Genomic DNA, 24,673 nt, shown 5'->3' on the forward strand with positions numbered 1-24,673 from the left:
GTTAGGTAGGTACAGGCAGCAGAAGGGGACCCTAGGCCGACTAGCGGGTAGCAGGACGGGTGACTAGCGGACCACCTTAAGGAGCTCGAGGTGGTCAAGGCGACCTGAGCGAGATAGCATGTACCCCTTGACCACGGTTTGTATGACGGCGCTACTTGACCTCTGGCCAGCAGGTACCCGAGCCGATATACAAAAGTGGGGTGTGTGTGCTCTCGAAGAGGGGATATCCCGAGCGCCTCTCGTTCTCGCCCTGTGCAGATCAAGGCGATTCGAGAGAGGCGTTGAAGGAAGTGAAGCAGAGGCAGATCAGACGAGAGAGAGACGTACCAAGGGTTGAGGGGATGGATGCATGTACGTACGTACGCAGAAGGGTTGGTAGACTGAGTCCGTCCCTGATTCTGATCTGAAGAAAAGAGAGAAGAGAAAAAGGCGAACACTAACCACAAGGCAGGAAGAAGCTAAGCTATAGCAGGTAGATAGAAGAAGCGCAGTAATGAAGAGCGTCAAGGTAGCAAATAGGAGATGCAACTCAGGGCAGCCCGTGCCTGGTTGAGTGACCCGTGAGGTTGCAGTTAGTCCCGAAACGGCCAACTGGACGGAGATCCTGGTGGGGACCGTATCCCAATTATCCTGTCCTCAACGGCTGTCGAAAGCTGAGTGGCTGGTAACGGAACGACCGCGACCAAACAGCTGGAGCAGCAACGGCAGACGGCGGCTGGCAAGGCGGTAACTGGCTGATGGCGGCGTGGAGTATTGCAGTGAAGTGCAGTGCAGGTTCGAGGAGAAACAATTCACAGGAAGAATCGATGATTGATTGTATTGATTGTTTGATTGATTGATAGTCTCGTCTTGTCCGGGAAACTGGAAACTTCGGAAACAGAGTAGAAGAACGACTTCGGATGGCTTGGAGCCCCCAACTCGTCTTACAACACCAACTCTGGTAAAAGGAATGCGATGGATCGTTAGATGTTTGGAATGGGCGGTTGGCCTGCGTGGCTGCTAAGCTGTACCACGGAGAAGACATCAGGTCCCTCTCGGAAACACTTTCGTCCTATTCTCAGGGACGCGGAGGCCCAGGCGAGCTTCAAGGGGCACATTCCATTATCTTGAACGATCTGTTGGCCGTTCGGTCACATCTACTATAGTCTGGTAGATCACGTATTACATGGTAGTCTACATTACAACTGGACATGTACAGCATGTGCCACAGTATACGTAGACATGCCATGCCGTCGTCTTCGCATCTCGGTGTGGCTCTCTACACGGCGCCTCCAGTCTCTCCGATCCACCGACCAGCTGTGCCCGCAGATGCGTGCGTGCTGCTTACCTGGCTCGCGTGGCTAGCATCAGCCCATCCATGGGCAAGGCTGTGGGTCGCTACCGTACGCCCCGGCGAGTGCTGTCAAGAATGTCGGGTCCTGGCGCGACTTGAGGCAAGTCCTGTAACAAGGCTCTTGGGCATGGAACGCGGGAGGCAGGGACCACCGTTCTCGCCCGGGTTTTAGCTCACCCAGGGGTTGCCAGGGCGGAACGGCGCATTTCGTGATTCGTTGTTTCAAGACTCGTTTGCGACGGCCCTTCCACGCACCCGCCCGGCCTGCTGGGCGCGCTGCGGATGGGTGTGGTAATGCCTGGCATTGTATGGTCAGATATGGCCCATGGTGTGACACACGCCAGAAAGCACCCCGAGTCCAACTCCTGCTCCAGCTCCTGTTCCTGCTCTGGGTCTCTATCTCGATGGCCACGGCACACGGCCACAATATCTCGTCAGCTGTGGCTGCGCTGCGTGCTGCACACGGTGTTCTGTGGTAACCAGGTAAGTTCCACGCAGTGATCTGCGGTGCGGTGATCGTGGGATCGCCTTCCTGGACGCCGGCCCTTTCCCCAAAGGCCCGTGTCAAGCTTCGCCCTGTCAGGCTGTCAGCAGCGTCGCGGCCGGGATTCCCACCCGGGGGACAAGGTTTGATGGAAGTAAACCTTGGAAACGAAAGCATGTCGACGGGCAGGTGACCCGGCCTCTTCTCACGAGGCCTTGTCCAATCGAGAACTGGCACGGCCGGAGCTGATCGTCCTTGGGGTGGCATCTTGGGTGTGGTCTTGGTCGTAGCAACACACGTCTTCCAGAAACGACAACGTCATGTCAGCCGATGCGGACGCACGGGAGGCTCATTCCTGCGCACCGTCGACACCCACCGCGCATCGCCAAAACCAAGCCTCGAGCGTCAGGCCTGAGACATGCAACTCTTGGGACGAATGCGATTCGGAAGACGCTCTCGCTCGGTTATGTCCGATGTCAGGAAGCCCGGCGTCATCAATCCGGACAGTGATCACCACATGGATCATCGCGACAGGCTTCCGAGCAACAAATTCGGCTGAATTCAATTCTTCTCTGTTCGATCTCCAGAGGCCAAAGCATACTTCCGTTCTCGATGTGGCGCCCATCCAGCCACTCGCAGTCGGAGCGGGCGGGGGGCACGCCCCGGCCCCGGCGCTCGTACCTCGGCGAGCGCCTCCTGAACTTCAAACAGTACGGCTGCGCGCCCTGCACGCCCTGCACGCGGCTCCGTAGCAAGACCTCAAACCACTCATTATCAATATTGAGTTTTATGCCATCAATGTCCTCGTGGCGAGGATCACAGCACAATTTCCACAAATGTTCACACTACACACTTTGCTTCTGGTGGTGGATAATCCAGCCGTTTCCCCACGCCGTTATGATCGAACAGACATGGCTCGAGGTATTTTAACAATGTGACAATCAACTTTACCGTCTGCCCGTGACGGGCACTTACTTAAGAAATGTGGCCGATAGCCGTAAATAACCAGTCGTGGAAGCTATCATTGATTGCTCGTAGTGGTAATGGAAGGGGTCCATCCTCAGAATCATAGTTCACAAATAAGTAATATGACCACTCTGATGAATGCACTATATTGTCGAGGCGAACAACTCCAACTACAATTGGACCAGCTTTTTTATATCCAATAATTAAAACCATCTTACTTCAACGATCCTCTTCGGCTTGCTAGCTGTTGTTGCCAGACTTAAACTGGGCATCGAGAGGCTGCTAAATAAGTGAGTCGACCTGGGACATACTTGGTGTCAAGAATGTTGCAAGGCAACTCGTTCTCGCCACATGCCGCATGAACAGATAAGCATACTGTGCCGGTCCATCATAATGAAGGTATGTCATACCATCATCCCTGGTCCACTCAGCCGTAGCAACCCAGTTGATAGAGACAGCTGTGCCTGGCTTGGGAGCCCTCGACGCCACAAACGGCGACAATGCTGAAGCCAAAGCCCAAATCTCCTCATGATGCCTGAGAAAAAGTAGTGCACGTAGTCTCTCATTCCCTTCCCATAGTGAGGACTAGCTAGAGATACTGTCGAGCGATGATTTGGTGGAGTCACACCAGGGTCCCTCAGGACGACGTTGCAAGTGGGTGAAATTGCAGATTTCAGTTTTGGTGAGGAGCAATCAGTATTTTCGTGGAATAAAGTAGTGGAAACTGTTGTGACGATGATGTTCATGTAAGCGTTGGCTGAAGTCCTTCTTCATAGAGCACGGACAGTCCAGTCTGTCAGCAGACCTCAAAACATTCTTTCTTGTCCGTGTTACTCGCTTCATTTGCAATCTGCTCTCAATTCTCATACGGCTTTGGAGATTTAATTGGATAAGGTTATGCTCTCCTCAGTAGGCAAGAACAAGACATACCTTCTATAAAAAGTTCCTATATTCTCAGAGCTTTGGCAATGGGCAATTTCACTTCCTTAATATACATCAGGCATGCCAGCGAAGTTCTAGTCTCTTCATTTCAGAGTGGATGTATCCAGTATTATTAGTGTACATTGGGTTTGGATCACTCTGCCCGTAAGTCTTACTCATTCTTGTTCTCTTCGTTGTGACTGTGAGAACAAACTAGCCAGTACCAGCACTCAAAAATTTAAATCCTACCTCTTTCCATTGATTAAAGCTAGGAGGGGGGATGTTACTAAGGACATTTATGAAATACGAGAAAGGGATGGGCAATTTTGGTGGACGGTGATGAATTTTGAATAAATGTGAGCAAAAAGCAGGGTTGTGCTTAAGTTCTCAGCTACTTGAAGATGAAGCCAGTTATGAATGTAAAGAAGAGTTGTTAGTAAGTATCTATATTTCAGTTTTCCCCATCAAAACCACCATTCATATCACATTTGATGCTCGAGAGACGTCTGGAATCTCCTAACCTCACGATCAACCTTCCTTTACTGACTGATCCAAGTGAGAGACTAGAATGGCAACTGTGGGAGATATGTTGGCGGCTTGAAAAGATGTCACGTACCTGAGCAGCGCGTACCGAGCCATTAGCAACAATTTAATTGACCAGTCCTCGGCTGCTTTCTTCTAAAAAAAGCAATTATGAATTATGCCCTGCTTCTCTCAGCAAAGCCAGGCCAGTGACAAGCAGTTCTTAGAACTAGAGTTTTGGCAGAAAGTGGGACCTGCGATGAATTTGGAGTTTGTAGAAAGACCTCCCAAATATCGATAACGTTAGAAGAGAGTCAGTCAAGGATGCATTCGTTTCAACAGGTCCTTCATAAAAATAGGCACTTGTTTTCCCCTGTCTCTTCTTCTTCTCCTTATTAGTTTCCCCTCTTCTTGAAAAAAAGATTTACTTCAAGCAAAGGAGGTCGACCATCGCTGGGGCTGCTCTGTGTCTACATGTAGATGGAGGGGCATTCGAATTGGGTAAGCCAAAATGCACATATCGGTCCTATCGATAACAAGGCGAGCCCCACCTATGTCGGCAAGGTTCCGGCTATGCAGACCCTCGCCGTGGGTCGCAAATGAGAGAGCTAACCTTGGAGCTCCCCCGACGCGTCAGGCGCGTCGAGTTGCACTTATCTAGGAACCTGGGACTTGGGACAGCACATCAAGCAATGATGGACCACCTGGATCTCTGACCCCACACGTCCCCTCAATTCACCGACATTGAGTCGGCGACATCTTCTCCACGAGCTTACGGAGGCGACCAGAAGTGATGCCAACCGCTTGAATGGCAGACGACCAGGGATCGAGTGGGCAGCAGCTCCCACTTCGTCCCCGTCCAGCACGATCCAAGATGTCCTCCCCAACCCGCCAGCGCAGCCCCCAAAAGTTGACTCCCCGTCGCAGCACATCACAACCGCCCAAAAACAACAATGCCGCGGCTGGCCAGCAAACGCCCAACGTCTCTAGAGCCTCTGCGCCCCCGTCCTCCACCACGCGCTTCTCCATCCGTACGCCGGGCAACCAGGTGCTCGACTTCCGATCGTCGCGCCAGGTGCTCTCCGCCTCAGGCCGCAAAGGAGCAGGCAGCGCTGTCCCTACCCAGTTCACCCCCCACGGCCGCGCCGCCATCCGCGCCCTTGATTCCCGCCGCGCCGCCATCAACGAGATCAACACACCCGGTCGGAACCGCCGGCGGTCCGTACGCGACCAGAGAGAGACGCCGCGAGATCTGTTGCGAGCCCTGAGTCGAACCCTGGCGCCCAAGTCCAATGTGATTACGACATCGTCGAGCTCATCGCCAGATGACCCCAACAACAGTGGCACACGCAAGCGGAGCGGCCGCAGCCGGAGCCGAGGCAGAAAAGGCGGGCCGGTTACGATACCTGAAGACCCGGATGATAGCGATGAGTTCCCCATTGATAAGCCACGACTGTCCCTCCCGATCGACGACGTTAGTGACGATGATCTCCGACCGCCGAGGACGTCCGGGCTAGAAGATCTCGAGGACAACTTCACAATGCAGAGCATAGAGCTGGCCCGCAGGCAGACTTTGGACAACCAACGGTATTCAATGCGTATGAGTGACTACGGACCTATGAACGACCCTCCGAGCGATGAAGATGTCGGTATCGATTCGGCCTTCTTCCCCCGGACCAATTGGGATGATGACGTGGGTGACGATTCTGGCATGGCTGGCCTGGGCGATGACGACGCTACGCTCGAGAGGATCGACGACGACGAGGCTGGTCGCCGAGAAACGTTGGGAAGGGAGAGTTTTGGGGCCATTGACGTTAATTTCGACGAGGCCGATCAGAGTACTGTCATGTTACAGCCACAGGTCGAATCAAGTCCCAGGAGAGAAAGCTTCTCGTCCCCGCGAAACGAGCCTTTTGCAATGGGGGATGATCCTATGCCGGAAGACATGGATGTTGACGACAATGACAACGCCCCGCTGGACCTGGGCGACGAAGGTGAAGGCGACGATGATATCGATCTCGGCGACTTGGCCTCGGAAGCAGCCACCGCGGCAGCGGTCGAACGGACGACCAAGCAAGCAGTATCAAAACGGCTCAAGAAGCCTGGCAAAAAGATATCCCAGCATGGCATCGAGTACCCTTCGCTTCCTCCAGGAGTCGTCAAGAGAGTCGCGCAACGATTTGCCGGCAAGACCAAGATTTCCCCAGACACCTTAGCAGCCTTGATGCAAGCGTCCGACTGGTTCTTCGAGCAGCTGGGAGACGACCTGTCCGCATACGCCAAGCATGCGGGGCGAAAGACCATCGAGGAGAGTGATATGTTGACTCTGATGAGAAGGTACGTGGTGATTTTTTTGATTCGTTTTGAAGCAGGGTATCATCGTTATTTTGTACATTTCGTACAGGCGTTGCTAACCAGTCCTCTATGTCCTGCCAGACAACGGCAGATCAATGCTACTACGACGCCGTTTGCGCTCGCACAGCGTCATCTGCCACGGGAGCTCCTACAAGAGCTTCGCATGCCTCCTCCGGGACGAGTCAAGACGAAGAAGCGCCGCAGGACTCCATCGGTTGGCGCGGATGGGGGTGTCACTTGAAGAGCGTGATCACTCACGTTCAATTCCAAGATCAAGTGTGTTCATCACCAGTGCTTGTTCATACGAACGCGCTTGGCGATGTCTGAAGGCGGCTTCCTGATGACCATCCACAACATGATAGAGGTGGCAAGGGACAAGCTGTACCTATGGGGACATGTCAGCATGTGTTGCTGTATTAGGTGTGATGACGCCGTCCAGGATGTGCAGGGGGGCGAGAAGTAGGAAGAGCTTGGACACTTACCAGGTGAAGATATACTGAGCGTGGTTGTTCCTCAGGTTCACCTCAGCTGGCCTCCCGATAGGGATACCCTTTTGCTCGTACTCCATGAGCTGCATGTAATTGGGGTCTGAATGAAACCGTCAGCAACCTATCCCAGTACGAATAGAGTAATGTAGCATCAGCATTGCTCATAGCAAATGAGGATCACTCACCCATGGTAGCCTCAATCCACACAGGCTGAGCTCCTGTCAGCTCAGCCATCTGCTTCACGTCAGGAAAGTAGAACTCTCCCTTGTCTGGCCTGTTCTCCGGTGTGAACATGTTCTTTTTCCACGGCTTCCTCAGCAAGCCCTCCACCGTCACCTCCCCCATGGGCAGGCTGTCCCTCGACCGCGCGCGCTGGTTCTGCAGCCTCTTGGGGATCCACCCCCTGTTCACCAGCACCGTGCTCCCGTCGGCCCTCTCGAGCGGCGTAATGACCATGAACCCCTGCTCGCCATCGCGCATGCGCGGCCCGATGAGCATCTCCTGGTCGTGGCGCAGGGTGCCGGAGCAGTAGACGCGGCGGTAGTCAAAGTCCTCGGCGACGGCCACCGGATCGACGCGCGGCGGAAGCGGCAGCGGGTCGCGGAACAGCCGGTCCTCGCACTTGGCGATCAGGTCCGTCTTCCACTGCAGCCGCTGCACCTGCCACGACCCCAGCGCGAACGCCGTCAGCGGGATGATGGCCAGGATGATCAGCCCCGGGCCGTGGCGCCGCCCCGCGCGCACCAGGTTCGGCGGGTTGTCGAGGATCGACGTGAAGTTTGGGTCGTCGGCGGGCTGGGGCCTGTCGCTGCGCCGTGTGGACTGGCTGAACGGTCGTCTGGAGGGTGGGTTTGGTGCTGATGATGGTGTCGTTCGAGGGGCCCTGGGGCTCGAGTCTAGGGTCTTTCGGAGTGTGTGGAGTGCCTGAGACGGCCTTGCTAGACGAGTGAAGGCCTTCATCTTTGATAGACACAGTAGGTAGCTCCAGTACTGGCTTGTCCTGAAGCCGTGTGTCGGCGGGGAGAGATGCGTGTCAATTGCGGGCGGGATAACGCGAATCGGCCGGGACTTCGGCGGACTCGAAAGGAAAAGTTTCGGCGATGATGCAACGGTTCCTGCAGCGATTGGCCAGTGGAGCTTCAGAGCTCCTAGCTCCTAGCTTCTGGACAAGACATCCTATGTCACACACACCTACGGCAGCTTACCAATTGTAACTTACACCTCCCTGTCTAGCCGTCGTACTTGAGTGACATTGACGCCAAAGGTGTCAACCAACTGTTTGACAAGCAACTCGTCATTGGAATACATACCTACAAACAACGAAATTCGTTTTGGATTGCCGATCTGCACTCGGGACTTCTGAGCGTTAGACTTACCATCCCACGGCTGCAGCTTACTCATTCATCGTCAGTTGGAAACACCAACCAAACCCAACTCACTCAGATTGTCTAACGAAGAACTAAAGGCCTTCGCAATATGTTCTTCACCGGCACACTCCAGGAGGGCATTTCCAAGGCCCTCCAGGAGACCAAGCTCGTCGTCTGCTTTGTGACGGATGATGAGGAGGAGAGCAAGACCTGGGAGACTGAGTTCCTCACCGATGAGACTATCGCCCCCTCGCTTGACAAGGACGCCGTGGCCCTTCGGCTGCAAGCTGGCTCACAGGAGGCCGGCTACTTGGCAGCCATCTTCCCCCTTCCTAAGAACCCAACTTTGGTTATCATCAAGAACGGCGAGCTGAAGGAATACATTTCCGCAGGCACGTCCAAGGAGGAATTCGTGAGGCGGGTGAGCGGGGCTTTCCAAGCACAGACAGCTGCCACATCGGCTGCGCAACCAGGCAGCACGCCTGTTGCTGCTGCTGCTGCTGCTACGGCCGTGACTTCCGACGCGCCATCGTCGGAATCCCAGACACCTGGCGAGGACACACCAGCATCATCAAGCACCCCGTCATCGTCAGAGCAACAGGGCCAGCCCTCCATAGCTGCCATCACCCAGGAAGACGAGGTGCGCCGGCAGGCAGCCCGCAAGGAGCGCGAAGCACTGGAGAGACGGCGTAAAGAAAAGGAGCAGGAGGAACAGGCCCCGGACCCATTTAAAGCAAAGCAGAATGACGCCAAGAAAAAGGCCGCCCAGCAGCTCGCCGAGCGCCAACGCCAGGTGCGGGAGGACAGGGCGAGGGTTCTGAAGCGCATCGAGGACGATCGCGCGGAGCGGAAGGCGCGCGATGAGAATAACCGTGTGGCGCGGGACATGGAACGCAGGGCTGCCGCAGGGGAGGACGTCGAAGAGATCACTGCCGCGGCCGGGGAGCCCGCGCCGACCGGCATGGCGCGGCGGCAGCACGACCAGTGTGCCCTACAGGCCCGCCTGTTCGACGGCTCGACAATCCGCACGCGGCTGCCCGCGAAAGCCACGCTGGGCCGGGACGTGAGGAAGTGGATCGACGAGGCCCGCACGGACGGCAATAATCCTTACTGCTTCAAGGTCATCCTCACGCCGCTGCCGAACCGCTCCATTGACCCTACCACCGAGGAGGACCAGACGCTCGAGGAGCTAGGCCTCACCCCGAGCTCGACGCTGGTGCTGGCGCCTGTGGACCGGCCCGTGCCGGCGTACCCAAGTATCAACGCTGGCTTGTACAACCCGGTGTCGCACCTGATTGCGGCGGTGCTGGCCTTCATCGGTGGCATACTGGGAAGCATCACTGGCGCGGTGACGGGCTCGGGAAGCGGAGGAAGCGAGGCGGGCAGCGGGGCCGGACAGCGGGCCTCGCCAGAGCAGCAAGACCGGGGCCAGGCGCAGACTACGGGGCGAGACGGGGGCAGTGTGAGTCGGATCAAGGGCTTCCAGAACCCGGATGACAGCAAGCGGGATCAACAGCTTTACAACGGGAACTCGGTAAGTCGACCTCAACATCCTCAGCCAGGTGGCGATGTGCTGTGGCGACAGAAGGCAGCTAACAATTCCCAGCTAAACTTCGAGCCGAGGAAGGACGAAGACGACAAGGACAAGTAGAGTTTACGTTTTGTGCCGAAACGGCTGCCAGGCTATTTTGCCGTTGTATTTTTACTGTTTTTACAAGCTACTCCGATGGTCGCTGCGCCCATATCGCAATGCAACGCATCCGAATAAATGCCCATGATGAGTTGAGATTTCTCATGCTTCTCAGTTGACCCATCTATAGCCACCACCATCTATCCTCCCATGCTGTGATCGGCTTGGCGGTGTTCTCGCCTTGCATGCAGTGATCTGGCCTTCCCCGCTTGCTGCCCCTTTCATCCGTCTAGTACTGGCTGGCGGCAGCCTGGCAGGCCTTGAGCTGTTCCATGTACCACCCGCAGATGGACATGTTCCCCTGGTGCTCGTCCATGCAGTTCGTGAAGCTTTTGGTGGCGAGGGAGCAGTTGGGGCCCCACTGGTCGTTCTGGGATTGCTGGGCTGCCTGGGGCGATGCTTGGGCGGGTGCCTCGGCCGAGCCGCCGCCGCTGAAGAGACCACCAATTGCGTGGCCGATCGAGGAGCCTACGGCGACACCACTGCAGACATAACCTGTTAGCAAGGAGTTCTTTCATCCACACGCGTCTTCCAGCCGTTCCGTGCACTTGTCTCCAGTGACTATTTCTCGTCCCCTTCTCTTCTCATGTCTGTCGGGATTATGCTGACAAAGAGGTTAGACGTACGCAGCGGTGGAAGCCATCTGGCCGAACAGGCCCGGTCCTTGGGAGACAGGAGCCTGGGCACCAGGAGCCGGCTGGTGGGGAGTCTGGGTGGCGGGCGCGGCATAGGAAGTTGCAGGCCGGGTCTGCTGCTGAGAAGTCGGGGCGGCGGGAGCGCGCGAAGGGACAGTGGGGCGCGAAGGTGCGCGGCCGGCAGATCTTTGACGAGGCATCTTGGTTGTGAGGGGGTGTGTCTCGACGAGGGTGTAGAGAAATGTGGTGTATTTTCGAGGGTGAGGTTGGAGGAAAAGACCAAAGGTCGGAGTTACAGTTGAATCGATGGAATGTATGCGCCGGACAAAAATCGAGCTAGGTAAGCGCGGAAGCCAATAGAACCGATGCTGATTTCACACGTGGGTCACCTGGAGCTGGGGGGTCTTACAGGGGGCTTAGGGGATCCTGCAGCCGATGTCATTCTCCACCTCCCCTCTGGGGCAAGTCCTTTCGATGTGTGCTCTTGCGTAATGAGAATGTCCTTACTGTTTATTCGCTGGGCAACTTGAGCGAAAGCACGAGGCTCTTGTTTTGTGTAATTGTATAGTATCTGAAGCGCCCTGCCATTCCTTGAAGTCCTTACATGCAAATCTACTCTTGCAATGTTTATATCTCCTTAGAGGCATCTTCCCTAGTATCCCTACCCTGGGTTAACCATCTGTGGTTATGAGCATTGAAGAACAATAACTGAGTCTCATGTCTTCCCCTTGGAGCCTGACTTGTAGTATAACTCGCCAACCCTCGGGACATAATACTCGGGATAGGTATTTTTATATCCAAACACAAATCTCCCAATAGCCGCCATCGTCCACATGAACAAAGCATTGACCAAGCACCTCACATGCTCCCCACCGGGGACCCAGAAGAATTCCCCAGGCATCCAGCAGTCGCTTAGGAAGATGCAGAGCTGCAGCACACTTGGCGCTGTCCCCGCTACCCTGCAATCGTTGAGGTAGGTAAGGGTGTTGCAGAAGAAGCGCCGCTCCATCTCGTATCGCTGCGCGTCGTACCGATATAGGATAGACAGCGGCTGTGTGCTCCCCGGCACGTTCTCGAATCGGTGTGCAACGAACCTCGGGATGGTGATGTTGTCGCCTGCCTTAAGGTAGATAGTCTTGCCTCGCAAATACCAAAGACCCTCACCAGACTCGACGTGGAATGATTCGGTCTGTAGCAGATGATAATGGGCAATCGGAGCTTTGTGCTGTGTTAGTAAAATGTCATTACTAAGTTGCCATGATCAAGATAGCGTATGAGGTTATTGAAACCCCCCATAGCTCATGAACAGCTTCCAGGCCTGTCACACTCAGGATGCCCGAGCCAGGTCTCAATCACGATTGAAGGGGGGAAACAGTACCCATGAAACTAGGAGATCCATCAGACCATTTGTTGTCGGGCGGAACGACCTGGCGGCCAAAGTATTCTGTACCTGGGGCGAAGAATTCGTTTACTCCGCTGCCGCCATCGTACAGAATGGGATTGGAGTGTGCAACCTGGCTGCGAGGCACCGCGACGGGCTTGAGCAGCTGGAAGAGCGGCATCTTGGCCGATCCAGAAATTGAGCGACTTTGAAACGTACAGTAGAGCAGTGAAGAGGGTTCCAATAAATGAAAGTGTCTATGGAAAGTTCGGGCTGAGGCTGCTGTCGAGACCCAACCTCTTTATTGGCACTTGGTTGGTGTGCATCGCAGCTGACATCCAACACCACTACTATAGTGCTATCTCTAGACTGATCCTGCGGGATGATCGTGAAAGGCCCGCATCGCAATGGTCAAAAAACACCATAAAAAGGTGCCACGAATGCATCTGGCTTACTCAGATGAGATCAGTCATGAGAAGTGCATGATTCCACAATGCCCATCACGTCCTCCTCTCAACTGGCAGGAAAGCCCTTGAACCGACTCCTTGTCTCCCATCACTCCAAACATGTGCATTCCTAATAAAAGAGATTGACCGAAAATACGGTCGTCGATGATGGGTATCTCTATTCTTCTATGCACCAAATTCTTCAAACCAGGGCAAAGCCGCCTGGCACTTAAGCTTCAGCCAAATATCAGTCTGTCCGGATATGCTGTCAGTCATCGTGGAGAAAGCACTCGGCCTGGATCTGCTTCGTACCTGAATACGGCCCTCAATCAGCCTGATCCAACGTCAACCCTCGTGGAGTTGCTATGCTACTGCCACAACTCCAATGTGAGGCAACCATCCAAAAAGTGCAGCCGGTCGATGTTGCCAAGCCGAGCACAATCAACCCAATGCTAGATCATTGCGTGTCCCTCTTGGATTTCTTATTTTTCTTGCCGCCTCTAGCCTTTCTCGACTTCTTCCTGTCTGGCTCGTTTACCTCTCCATCCTCAGCGGCGCTGTTCACAGCCGAGCTGTCGGCCCCCGCTGCCTTCGAGCTCTCGGCGGAGATCAGGTCCGCGACGGCCGAAGCAGCGTCCGAGTCCTCGGCCGGGCGCTTCTTGTTCATTCTGGCCTGGATAGCCGCCTTCGCGCGCTCCTTTGCCAGCTGCTCCTTCAACTTGGTATCCACGTCTTTGTTGTCACCAGCCTGAAAATTGATCAGCAAGCAGTTCGCCAGTCCCAAGAAGTATTCCCGCGTAAGGTTAAAGCAAAATAATAGGAGAGAATCGGGCGTTTCAATCACAGCCGGGCATTTTCTTCACTCACCAGGTCAGCTTTAATGAAACGAATAGCAGCCTGCGTATTCACGCTCTGCGTCCGCTGCTCGGGCGGCTCCTCGGCCTTCTTGATCTTCTCATAGTACTGCCTCACGCGGGCGAGTTCCTTGAAGACCGCGTGCTCCTTGGCATCTGTCCCATTTAGGCGCAGGGCCGAGAACAGCGCCGTCTCGATGGAATATGTGGCGAGAACGTAGAGCTTTGCCTTGTCCAGTAGAGGCAGCGTGGAGGCGACTTCACCCAGGTTGCTCAGGATCGGCTTCAGCGAGTCCTCGAGTTTGTCCAAGTCGCCGTCAAGACGGTCGAGATGTGGTGTAATGTCCGACACATCAGCCATGATGGGCGACGATGCCTTGCTGTCGCAATGAGACTTGAAAGTCCCAGTGAACACAAGGCTTCTGGGAGCCTGAAACAATTTGATGTCGATGAGAACGAGTGTGGTTCTTGTCTTCGCAAGTGAAAGCAAGAAAGCACTGTCTCCGGTTGAAAAGTTCGATAAGGGAATAATTTGGGACGCCGATAAGGTACATACAGCATGTAGATATCTGCTGTGTCTGACTGCGGCAGGGATATGGAGGGTCGTTCCGAAGCAGTGGGTCGGCCCAGATGCAGACAGACCCCTGCTATCTAAAAATTTAGAGGATTGGTCTTTGACCAGATGGAAAATGTCGCCGTCATCCAGCCCGACCCCAAACGAAGACCGTTGCCTCCTGAGCAAGGTCGAATGTCGACATCTTCCCAGCATAAAATGACACAAGAGACCGTCCCTCCTGTCACCGGATGATCCGACTCGGCGAGCGTTGTCCAAGCTGAACCGCGTATCTCATATCTGCCTTCCCACGCGACGGAGCGCAAACTTCCTACAAAACTCTCGAGCTTAGCACCAGCAGAGCACCCTCGGCGCCGCAAGCTCCCAGAGGCGCTCGCTCAGTCCGGATCACGCGTCTCTCCTCGACGGACACCAATACTATGATCTTTCAGGGGTCCTGAAGACGTCGTTCAATCTGTATTCCTTACGCAGCAGCCTACCGCGATCGCGGGTGTTTGCGCGAATACCTCACAGACACACATCATGGAGTCACGGTAGCATCGCTGTGGGCCGGGGGGCCAGACGAGGATATGCTTCAGACCAGGCCGCCGCAGCCGCCACGGAACCACCACCTGAATTCAAGACGAAAGAAGATACCGAAGAGCTTCCAGACAGAGGGCGCTACGATCCCTTCTCCAAGCGTCCCAATCTCCGAAAATTACTCGATGCAGTCGGGGAGCAAAGCCCCTACGAAATAGACTCCATTGCGGACAAGAAGCATACACCCATAGGACTGACATACTCTACCGATTTAAGAGGGCCGAGGGCAATGCCACAGGAGGACCAATCCAAGCGAGTACACATCTTAGGATACGACCCCCGCGCGTACTTCATTGCACACGAGCTAGCTGGCAACCCACATCTCGACCCTGTCAAGCTTCTTGTCCACAAAGGAAATGTCATGAAGTCGTGGCGGCTTGAGGGCGAGCAAGTGAGCGTGTGGAGGGGACTCGAGAGGAGCAGTCGGGGGCGTGGGCGTGCAGAGGCGGAGTGGATAGGCCGGGGCCAGAACGAGCCCAGCAACGAGCACATTGATCAATTGATTGTGACACTCGCCTGTGGAGTGACCAAGACTGCACTCGAGAACATCATTCACAGAATCGACAACCGGACTACCATATGCCTAGTCCAGGAGGGCTTAGGTGTCATCGAGCACTTGAACGCGACACTCTTCCGGGACCCGACGAAGCGGCCGCACTACGTCCTGGGCCACATGGCTGCCTCCCTGGGATACAACAAGCAATGGTTTTTCGGGGCGAAGCTGAGGCAGCCAGGGAAACTATTTCTTCATGCAGTGGAGAGGGGTGTAGACCTACTACCCATATTCAAATTCCACCCACCTGTTGAGCGGCGGTCGAATGCGACACAGTTTCTGCGAACACTGGTAACGACACCTGGCTTGCATGCAGGCGGGTACAGCCTGGAGAACTGGCTCATTCAGAAGCTCCCTGCGTTGGTCTTCAGCAGTGTTATCGAGCCGATGGCGGTCGTCCTGGACACGACATACGACAACATCCCGGGTAACGAGCACGCCATTCAGCTGGCTGATGAGCTGCTGGATGAGCTGTTCAATGTGATTATGGCTTTGCCAGAGCTCACCAACTCGTCAAAGGTCGTGGAGCACTGCGGGCTGGGCGCGCTGCGTAAGAAGACCATCTCTCGGCTCTACGAGAAGGGTGCGTCGCAGAGTAACATGCTCAGCCGCGTGCGTGCGGGTCAATGGGTCGACATCGATTACCTCAATGGCTACTTTGTTAGGAGGGCCCGGGAACTGGGCATCAAAGTCCCGCAGAATGAGATGGTGGTAGACGTGGTCAAGGCGAGGATACATAAACGGAGGAACGAGATGCAGAACGCCATCCCTTTTGAGTTCGACAAGGCTCTGAACAGGCCTGTTTCCTGAAGGCTAGGATTCTCTGATGGTCCGGCACTCAATCATGCATAGCGGTGGGCCTTATTGCGGTCGAAGGAATCACAGTACACAAAGCGTACGGGTTCCGTGTTACAACACTCCTGTCATATAATGCTCTTATTATGAAATGAATATTAGCCAACATGAAATTCTCACCTCGTGGTTGCTCTGATCAAGTAGCTTCAAGTCGTGCTTGCGTATTTGCTTCATGCAATCACAACTCTCTGGCCCTTCGGCTACTGTTTCACAGCCATCTATTGAGATGTGTTGAACCGCCAGGATGCAAATCCCATTCAACGTAGCAGTGGTTTGACCCCAAAAACAAGGGTCACTATCGATAGCTTCCCTCCTGCTTGGCCCCCTCCAATCTGACCCCGCCAAAATTCCACGGCAGAAGTGCAGCGAACCACGCGAGCTCCCGCAGCACTCTCAGCTTAGCTCCTCACGACTCACTCAGTCATTCCAAACTTCACGACCATGGAAGACGCAGAACTTGAACAGGTATAGTCGCCTCTGCACACAAGATCCAGCTATTGAGGACGCGCTGTAATCTCACACATCAACAGATCCGCAAGGCTCGTCTGGAGCAGCTCAAGGCGCAATCAGGCGGGGGATCCGGCGCGGCAGCCGGCGCTGGAGCAGGCAGCTCAGGTCAAGGGCAGGCCGAGCAGAAGAGGTAAGTGATCGCGTGCGCATAAGCAGAGTCTCGTGGGTCGGATCAATGTACTAATTATCGTGTTTGTTCACAGACAGCAAGAAGGTACGTGAACTACTATTCCCAACAGACCAAGCACCATAGCCTTCCATAACGAACGTCGCGCGATCCCTCGACCTCGACCCTTCTGCATCGGTGACTTGCCACGAAGCGACCCCTATGACACTTGAACAATCAGGCCCCTGACTGACTCCTGCTCGGAATCCACAGCCGAAGCCCGCCAGTCCATTCTCAACCAGATCCTCCACCCCGAGGCGGCTGACCGCCTGGGACGCATCCGGCTGGTCAAGGAGGAGCGGGCGACCGACGTCGAGAACAGGCTGATCATGCTGGCGCGGTCGGGCCAGCTGCAGCAGAAGGTGACCGAGGCTCAGCTCAAGGATCTGCTCTCCGCTGTGTCTGCAAACCAGGAGAAGGAGAAGATTGTGGTGAGCCGGCGCAAGGCCTGGGAGGACGACGACGACGACCTGCTGGATTTGTAATTGGTATATGGACGCTGGCGGATATGGGAAGCGGTCAGAGATACGCCCGCGCAGTACTGGATCGGAACCAAAAGAATGTGAAGATACTTATTGGGCTGAGTTCGGGCCCTGATGAGATAATGATACCTTGACAGCGATGCTTCTGCAATATGAGCTTCCGAGTGTGGTGTCTTGGTGGTTTGAGGAGTGTAATACTCGTGGGATCTACAATACTGTACAACCAGCGATGGCTTCGTGCTCATGCCGTCGCAGCGGCCCCTTTCGCAGCAGCTGCTAGTTCCTTCAGCCTCCTCTTCTCCTCCCTCTCCTGCTTCCGGATGGCCCTAAGATCAGGGGGCTGTTCGACACCCAGCCGCGCCCTCAGCTCCTCCACGTCGCTCTCCAGCTCCTCCTCCCAGTACACGTTGATGACCTCCTCGGCGCGCCAACCGTTCCTCAGCGCCCAGGGCAGGTACACAGAGGCGAAGCGGCGCCTCTCGCTCCGCTTGAGGGTGAAGGCGGCGAACATGCTCAGGCCGGTCATGGGCAGGCCGGTGTTGGCCCACTCGAACGCCTTGAGCGCGACCTCGCCCTCGCGCACGATCGGCAGGCCCGTCAGCGCGTGGTAGAAGTCGTGACACTCGCGGTACCGCTGCATCACGTACGCGCACTCCTCGTCGTCGATGTACCGCACCGCGCTGCGCGTGTCGGGCGTCACGCCCTCGCGGTCCAGCCACCCCACGTACGTCCGCCCGACGGTGTTGTCCGGCAGCGCGCGCAGCCGCGGGAGGTCCAGCGACGCCGACGTCAGCCGCGGCCGGTCGCGCAGGATGCGCCGTCCTGTCGCCGACTGCAGCATTGCGTTGCGGAGGCGCGGAATGAAGTACGGCGTGGAGGTTGCCTCGGCGAAGGCGGCGATGAGGTCTGCGAGTGGGAGAGGAGATGGTCAGCCCAGAGCGCCGTGCTGGTTGGTTGTTGGGGGAGAGACATGGTGATTACCTCCACGGTATGGGTTCATTAGCGACATGATGCCGGACCCGATCGCAAGCCCTGCGCGTTCGACATGCGTCAAGGGCACATGGCCCGGGTAGTTTGGCGGCGGCCGGTTCAATACGGAGAAAGGCCTCTGTGAGCTAGATGTTGCGACGGGGATCGTGACGGCCTTGCAGACAGCATTGCCCCCTCGGCAGAGAGCTGACGCCCTTGGAAGTAGAGACTTCATGCTGGTCTCAGAGCTGGCCACTGGACGACCATGTTGTGCAGGTGCAGATTCGTTGCAAACAGAAGTATGCTGCGGAAATGGTTCGATGATGCGCCGGGTCTGACTAGAGAGCTCCGGCCAGCTCTGGGGCGACGAATCTACGGGGCCATTACTCTCACCCGCGGGTGTGCAATTAGAAATGTCTTCGAGACGCAATGTATTTAGGGCTGGACGATATTGGACAACAGCATGAACTGCAACAAAAGCGCCTCTGTCGTGTTGAATCGAGAACCTTCATTTGTGTCAGTGTACATCGTGAGTTTGTTAATTGTCGAATTTGTTCGTGAGTCATCTGCTATACGCGACTCTTCCCTCGGATCTCGCAATACAGCGTCGTCGTGGTTTCACCAGAAGAGTCATTCCCTAGACCCGTTCAACCAAATGCTAGACTAGAGTCTCCTGTTCAAATATAGGAAAAGACGTGTTCATCGTCTGCCTGTTTCTATGTTGTTAGAGTCTCCATGCCATATCCTTACGTGGTCAGCAGCGAGCAACTAGACAGCAGCTCAGACTGAGCTGGAAGCTCAGCCATCGATTAAAACACTTCTGGGTGGACAACAGAATGTATACCAGTACAACACGCTCCTACCACTCGAAATCACCGCTGACTTTGCCCTAGAAACCTCAAACAGCTACCTATTCTACGCTTTCTTCCCAAGTTCAAACATGGCCCTTGAAGCGGAGGACAAACTTGAGGAGGTCCATGAGGAGCTCCTAACATGGGCCAGTTCTATCGGCGTCGAAGTCAACAGCATTCGTCCCATGAGGATCTCTGGCCGTGGCTTTGGAGGCAAGTCAACAATCTCACGCAACCCCATTCCAATTGCTTTTCATGAGTGGCAACGATCAATTAGCTCATGAGCGTAACAAGAGATGAGCAATGAAATCCTAGCTGCGTCTAGAACCAGGAAATACGGCGCTTTGATATCAGAGCATTGTTCAACTTATACTTGAAGATCGCATGAAGACATCGTCACTGACAATTTACAGTCGTGGCAACTGACCACATACCCAAAGGCACCGACATTCTCACAGTCCCAGTCTCAGCCCTTCGGACAAAAGATACAGTGCCCGCAGCGATTGTTGCAGGCCTTCCGAAGGATTTCACCGTCCACGGTTTGCTCGCTGCGGATCTTGCCCTCAATAAGGCCGCAAATGAGACCAAGTATAGCAAGTGGCAAGCAGTCGTGCCCACGGAGGAAGACATCCAGCTGTCAATGCCACTCACCTGGCCGCCCTCCCTTCAGTCTCTCCTCCCCGCCGGCGCTAGCCAACTCCTAGAAAAACAGAGGGCCAAATTCGAAAAGGACTGGAACACCGTTTCCGCGGCCTTCCCCATCGAAAGCAAGAGCAAGCGCAGCGCGCCAAGCAAGGAGTGCACGAGGGACGAGTACCTGCATGCCTGGCTACTGGTCAACACGCGAACGTTCTACTTCGTCACGCCCAAGACGGAGAAGCTGCCCAAGGAGGACCACATGGCGCTGCAGCCGGTCGCGGACCTGTTTAACCATACCGACCAGGGCGGCTGCCACGTCGCGTTCGACCACGCCGACTCGTTCACGTTCCGGACCACACGGCCGTACGAGAAGGGCGACGAGGTCCACATCAGCTACGGGTCACACAGCAACGACTTCCTGCTCGTCGAGTACGGTTTCGTGCTCGCCCGCAACCACTGGGACGAGGTCCACCTCGACGACGTCATTCTGCCTGCGCTGACGAGGCTGCAGAAGGAGGAGCTGGAGGACGTCGGGTTCCTCGGGAACTACGTCCTCGACAACGACACGGTCTGCCACCGGACACAGGTGGCTCTGAGGCAGATGGCTGTGACGGGCAGGTATGGCGGCCTGCCCATTGATGAGTGGCGGAAATTCGTCAGCGGGCTTGACGATGGCGAGAAAAGCCAGGCGAAGGTGGACGCGCTGGCGGTGGGCCTATTGGAAAAGTATGAGGTTACGATCAAGACCAAGGAAAAGGACCTAAGAAAACTGAGGTTCCAAGAGGAAGACGGAGATGCGGACATGAATGAGAGTCGGAGGGAGATTCTGCTAAGGCGCTGGGCCCAGATACGGGATTTGGTTACGGCCACGATCGAGCGTCTAGAGAACGAGTGATGGGTTTGAACAAGAGTGGAGCCTAAATTCAGATGCGACTGATGATACCCGAGATCGAGGTGAGTCAAGGGAATGTAGTGTCTATTGATTAGATCACGTACCACAATGCAGCGAAAAGTGTTGCCTTCGAGTCTGGTTCACATCTCCGGAAGATTGTCCTCTGGCCTACAAGACGGACCTGCTCAGGGGGCAAAACGGGGGTTTCATTCCATTTTCCCACTGTTACCAGTCCCAGGGCCGTCTTATTGCCTTTCTCCCAGAAAGCCCTCACTTCCCTAGTCTCATATAATAAATCTCGACGCCCAGGATCACGTCCCTAATTACAACCCCGGACGAAGTTGGTTTGTGAGTGATGACCACGGCGTAGATAGTGTTGTGGATGCGTGCCATATCTTGCAGTGTCACCCTCAGATCAGGCTGTGGGCCATTTTCGAATTACCAACTGCGGCGCCTCTACCTGTTGTTATTCCCCCCAAACGCCAGGCTTGTTACCCATGGGAGACTATGTCTTCGCACTTCATGATGTGTTTCGCCGTCGGCACATGTTCTGGCTTTGTACCGCTGGCTTGAACAAACCGGGGCTATCTTGAGCACGGCTGTCCGCTTAGTAGAAGACTACCAAGAGGGCCGTATTTCCATTTTCGTCTTTTTCACTCCTAGAAGAGCTGGTGGTAATGAGTCGTGGTGCTCATCGTCTTTTCGGCTGGCACTTGTGATTTCCGGAAGTTGATAAAGAATAAATACTTCCCCCTTTCAGGCAAAATCGTCTCTAATATCCAAATAAAGCCTCATCGTACGTCTCTGAACCTGCACACCGCACCGGCAAATAAAACATGACCACGGTAATCACTCGCTATCAAGGGAAAGTATCAAAACGCCGTCAATGCATAGGGCCCATGATCATCGCAGCACTTTCAACCCAGGGAAAGGAAATAGACACACATAATCAAACACTCAAGAAAGGAAAAAGGTCGCCTCGCCTTACCAATAACGCCACATACAAATCTGGCACCGCAACATTTGTATCAATATCAATGATTTTCCATTGCCTGCCCTCAGGCGAAACTACCATGACCGATCCTCAAAATGCAATTGTAAGTCTGAAGAAAAGCGCAAAAAAGCTTATGAAAGACCCTTCACCGGACCTCCGTTGAACGCCGTCCTCTCTTGAGAGAATCCTAGAGCGGGGTTGAGGTGGATCAGCCGACTGAGAATGAAGTTAATAGATGCCGGTGATGTTGCGCAATGTCTACCCCAAAGGCTGAGGCTTGAAATTTCCTGTGGTCTTCAGTCAAGGAAAGCGCTTATATGCGGCCGTCAGCTTCAACGCCCGTAATGAGAAAAAGTGACTAGGCCGCTGGCTCCTCTGTAAAATGTGTCCAAGGACCTCGATGAACACCACAAGGCCAGGCCGGGTGAGACAGAGTACCGAAGGATCGGCCCCTGCTATGAGGGCTGTGGAGACCTAGAGGGAATTCCAAGATAGTCTTATGCTCCTGATTGTCGATCTCGAAATCAGACGCACAAATCCAAGTTCGTGCTGCTGGTTTCCTTGCTCTTTTCCTCGGTGGCAGAGAGATTCTAAACCGCGAGGCTCGTCAAAGCCTTATGCGAGGTGAGGTGCGAGATTATCGCCACAGCTCTATCCTCGTTGAATAAGACGAACTTCTTTTTCGTGATTGTACAATGCGATGATGATTCTTCGAATGTCCTCTGATGGGGTGGCTGTTATTGTGCACAAGGCAGGATGAAGGGCTCGCGCGGAATTTCTTTCCTCGTGGTCTAGTCGGAGCAAGTCCAAGGAGTCGAACGAGGATTCGTGACATGGCAAAATGGCCATCAAAAGTAAACCGGAGACCACGCTACTCTCCGCGAGGTCGCTTAGTTCCGTGGGGATTGCCCCAGTCGCCGCCTCCGCCTCCACCACCACCGGCTTGGTTTCCACCGTAGCCGCCCTGGTTTCCACCACCGAAGAACCCTGGATTGAATTGTCCGGGCATGCCGTTAAAACCTGGAAACACCAAGAATGTTAGACCCAATGTGCGTCCAGGACGCGCAGAACAAAAATAATGACGAAAAACGACGACAAAAACGAGTGCAAAGCAAACAGACTTCAAGAGCAAAGCATACTCCAAGGACAACACATGACCCGCGAGTAGCGCAACGCGCATAGAAAAGCAAAACTAATCGAAAGCAAAAACGCAGCAGCACGGGAAAACTCACCCATTCCACCCATCATGTTCATACCCATGTTGGGCATTCCGCCCATGCCCATGTTAGGCATGCCTCCCATGCCCATACCGTTCATACCTGTAGGCCCTCCCATCATGCCTCCACGGCCACCGCGCATGGCGCCCATGCCAGGTCCGCCACGACCCATGCCGCCACCGCGGTTGAAGCCGCCTCCGGGGAAGCCTCCACCACCCATGGGGTTGTTAAATCCGCCGCCCATGTTGTTATTAAAAGCGTTCATGTTCGAGTTGTTGTAATTGGGATTGAAGCCACCGCGCATTCCGCCGCGGTTGAATCCGCCTCGTCCGCCCCGAAAGCCTCCCTGAAAGCCACCGCCTCCTCCTCCTCCACCAGCCTGGAAGTTGTTCGCTGCTCCGCTATTGTTGAAGTTGCCGGGGCCGGCAGGCGCACCGCGACCAGCATTATCGCGAGCACGCTGTGGCGCGTCCTTGGGCAGGGTCTTGAATGGGTTGTTGCCGGGGCTGTGGTAAGAGACCGTGGGGCGGCGCTGCTGATTATGGCCGGCGCCATTCTCGTCGCTGCCGAAAACGGAATCGATGTGTCGCTTCGTTGCGGTTGCAGCCTGGTTGGAGGCGAGCTCGATGTATGCTTGTCTGTTGGAAACAAGAAATTTAGCTTGAGCATGTTGAGCACAATGAAACACGCAGACAGAACATACCCTTTGCTCTTGCCGTTGACCTTGTGCTCGCTAAACGTAATGTCTTTCAGCTCATCCTCGCAGTCAGCCTCGTGGACCCAATTCCGCACTTCATCCTCTGTGTTCCACCATTGCAACTCGGAGATCAGCAATGCTGCCGTGGCACCTGGGTCAACGGGGCGGTCATCTGGCTCCGACTTCCGCTTGACACCCTGCTGGGGGGCGGATGTACTCGAGGCAGACTGGTCATTGTGCTGGTCGCCGCTGCCGTTCTGGGTGTCCTCATCGGCGTGGCCCTGCTCGTCATCGTGATCATGGCCTTGGGCGCCATCCATGTGGACGTTGTCGCCATAGTCTTCTGCGCCACCGTGCTCGTGTTCTTGACCGCCGTCCTGGGCGTCGCCGTACACGTCGATCTCGAACTCCTCTTCGGCCATCGTGGCAGCCTAAATCTTGATCAATTGGAAACGATGAACCCGAGCTTCTTTGTTGAAAGAGGTGTATTGATTGTTTTGTCTTGTTGGGTCAGAAGTACAGGAGTCCAGTTGTCTGTTGTCGCCACCTTGCAATCAGTAACTCGAAAGACAACAAGATTTCCCGTCCATTTTCCGCCAGCGTCAGAGCGAAGTGGAAGCAGGCGTGAGAGAGAAGAGGAAACGGTGACATAGGGACAAGAAAACATGATGGAAGACAGAGTCATCGATACGTACACTCCGAGTTTCGAAACAAGACTTTGACCCCAGACAACTTGACGCGAGATCCTCCCAGCTGATGGTTCTTGAAATGATTTCTGGATCTGTCTTTCCGAAGATGAAGCTCTGTGCTCGCAATCTTCTCCCCAACTTTGCAAAGCCTTGGAATGTAAATTGTGTACAAGCGTGCCTTGATGCACGTGGGATCAAAAAAGATGATTGACAGATAAACGCTTTGCAGCCCGATTGATCCTGTTCCAATAGAGAGCTCTGGCAAAGTTCTTCTGCCACAGAAGGAGTTGTAAAGCTGTGGACGCCAAGGGCTTGAACTGAAGTTAGTATTCGCAATGATCTGGCGACGTCCTTGAATTTGTCGGTTTGGCGAAAAAGTCGAATTAGGCTAGTCAACCAGACTTCGCAGCTGCAGTTCACCGAAAAAGTGCTTGCTTTGGAAAGAAGCTGGTTTTTGTTTGAGCCAAAGGGATCGTAAAGGCCGGAAAAGTGTGTTGACCAAGCAGATTCCAAACCAGTTGTTTCCTTCTTCAGAACCGGGCAGCTGGTGCAGTCTGTCTTGCA

At 54.8% G+C, this 24,673-nt stretch overlaps 12 protein-coding genes across 12 annotated transcripts; 5 read left to right on the forward strand and 7 right to left on the reverse strand.

Annotated features, from left to right (window-relative positions):
• Positions 1-1,506: 1,506 nt before the first annotated feature.
• Positions 1,507-2,084, reverse strand: J7T55_011642 (uncharacterized protein; the record flags this gene model as incomplete). The annotated part of the gene is made up of 2 exons (XM_053136447.1): positions 1,507-1,631; positions 1,697-2,084. The coding sequence occupies 2 exons, from the start codon at positions 2,082-2,084 to the stop codon at positions 1,507-1,509; spliced, it is 513 nt and encodes a 170-aa protein (XP_052999448.1).
• Positions 2,085-5,100: 3,016 nt separating this feature from the next.
• On the forward strand, positions 5,101-6,822 carry J7T55_011643 (uncharacterized protein; the record flags this gene model as incomplete). The annotated part of the gene is made up of 2 exons (XM_053136448.1): positions 5,101-6,563; positions 6,663-6,822. The coding sequence occupies 2 exons, from the start codon at positions 5,101-5,103 to the stop codon at positions 6,820-6,822; spliced, it is 1,623 nt and encodes a 540-aa protein (XP_052999449.1).
• Positions 6,823-6,866: 44 nt separating this feature from the next.
• J7T55_011644 (SURF-family protein) lies at positions 6,867-8,029 on the reverse strand (the record flags this gene model as incomplete). Its single annotated transcript, XM_053136450.1, has 3 exons — positions 6,867-6,966; positions 7,064-7,169; positions 7,255-8,029. 3 exons carry the CDS (start codon positions 8,027-8,029, stop codon positions 6,867-6,869), a joined length of 981 nt encoding a protein of 326 aa, XP_052999450.1.
• Positions 8,030-8,545: 516 nt separating this feature from the next.
• J7T55_011645 (ubx domain-containing protein) lies at positions 8,546-10,087 on the forward strand (the record flags this gene model as incomplete). The annotated part of the gene is made up of 2 exons (XM_053136451.1): positions 8,546-9,970; positions 10,043-10,087. 2 exons carry the CDS (start codon positions 8,546-8,548, stop codon positions 10,085-10,087), a joined length of 1,470 nt encoding a protein of 489 aa, XP_052999451.1.
• Positions 10,088-10,355: 268 nt separating this feature from the next.
• Positions 10,356-10,961, reverse strand: J7T55_011646 (CHCH domain-containing protein; the record flags this gene model as incomplete). Its single annotated transcript, XM_053136452.1, has 2 exons — positions 10,356-10,608; positions 10,753-10,961. 2 exons carry the CDS (start codon positions 10,959-10,961, stop codon positions 10,356-10,358), a joined length of 462 nt encoding a protein of 153 aa, XP_052999452.1.
• Positions 10,962-11,476: 515 nt separating this feature from the next.
• J7T55_011647 (uncharacterized protein) lies at positions 11,477-12,323 on the reverse strand (the record flags this gene model as incomplete). The annotated part of the gene is made up of 2 exons (XM_053136453.1): positions 11,477-11,979; positions 12,140-12,323. The coding sequence occupies 2 exons, from the start codon at positions 12,321-12,323 to the stop codon at positions 11,477-11,479; spliced, it is 687 nt and encodes a 228-aa protein (XP_052999453.1).
• Positions 12,324-13,045: 722 nt separating this feature from the next.
• On the reverse strand, positions 13,046-13,803 carry J7T55_011648 (exosome-associated family protein; the record flags this gene model as incomplete). Its single annotated transcript, XM_053136454.1, has 2 exons — positions 13,046-13,336; positions 13,456-13,803. 2 exons carry the CDS (start codon positions 13,801-13,803, stop codon positions 13,046-13,048), a joined length of 639 nt encoding a protein of 212 aa, XP_052999454.1.
• A 328-nt stretch (positions 13,804-14,131) lies between these two features.
• Positions 14,132-15,958, forward strand: J7T55_011649 (2-dehydropantoate 2-reductase-like protein; the record flags this gene model as incomplete). The annotated part of the gene is made up of 2 exons (XM_053136455.1): positions 14,132-14,185; positions 14,348-15,958. The coding sequence occupies 2 exons, from the start codon at positions 14,132-14,134 to the stop codon at positions 15,956-15,958; spliced, it is 1,665 nt and encodes a 554-aa protein (XP_052999455.1).
• Positions 15,959-16,444: 486 nt separating this feature from the next.
• Positions 16,445-17,164, forward strand: J7T55_011650 (double-stranded dna-binding domain-containing protein; the record flags this gene model as incomplete). The annotated part of the gene is made up of 4 exons (XM_053136456.1): positions 16,445-16,468; positions 16,534-16,643; positions 16,717-16,727; positions 16,893-17,164. 4 exons carry the CDS (start codon positions 16,445-16,447, stop codon positions 17,162-17,164), a joined length of 417 nt encoding a protein of 138 aa, XP_052999456.1.
• Positions 17,165-17,402: 238 nt separating this feature from the next.
• On the reverse strand, positions 17,403-18,658 carry J7T55_011651 (ubiquinone biosynthesis protein COQ4; the record flags this gene model as incomplete). The annotated part of the gene is made up of 3 exons (XM_053136457.1): positions 17,403-18,067; positions 18,143-18,488; positions 18,578-18,658. The coding sequence occupies 3 exons, from the start codon at positions 18,656-18,658 to the stop codon at positions 17,403-17,405; spliced, it is 1,092 nt and encodes a 363-aa protein (XP_052999457.1).
• A 412-nt stretch (positions 18,659-19,070) lies between these two features.
• J7T55_011652 (set domain-containing protein) lies at positions 19,071-20,515 on the forward strand (the record flags this gene model as incomplete). Its single annotated transcript, XM_053136458.1, has 2 exons — positions 19,071-19,182; positions 19,395-20,515. The coding sequence occupies 2 exons, from the start codon at positions 19,071-19,073 to the stop codon at positions 20,513-20,515; spliced, it is 1,233 nt and encodes a 410-aa protein (XP_052999458.1).
• A 1,862-nt stretch (positions 20,516-22,377) lies between these two features.
• Positions 22,378-23,842, reverse strand: J7T55_011653 (rrm domain-containing protein; the record flags this gene model as incomplete). The annotated part of the gene is made up of 3 exons (XM_053136459.1): positions 22,378-22,526; positions 22,739-23,361; positions 23,427-23,842. 3 exons carry the CDS (start codon positions 23,840-23,842, stop codon positions 22,378-22,380), a joined length of 1,188 nt encoding a protein of 395 aa, XP_052999459.1.
• Between the last annotated feature and the right edge of the window lie 831 nt (positions 23,843-24,673).

The sequence above is a fragment of the Diaporthe amygdali genome, assembly GCF_026229845.1.
Source record: "Diaporthe amygdali strain CAA958 chromosome Unknown NODE_2_length_3802984_cov_64_841326, whole genome shotgun sequence".
Taxonomy (NCBI): Eukaryota; Fungi; Ascomycota; class Sordariomycetes; order Diaporthales; family Diaporthaceae; genus Diaporthe; species Diaporthe amygdali.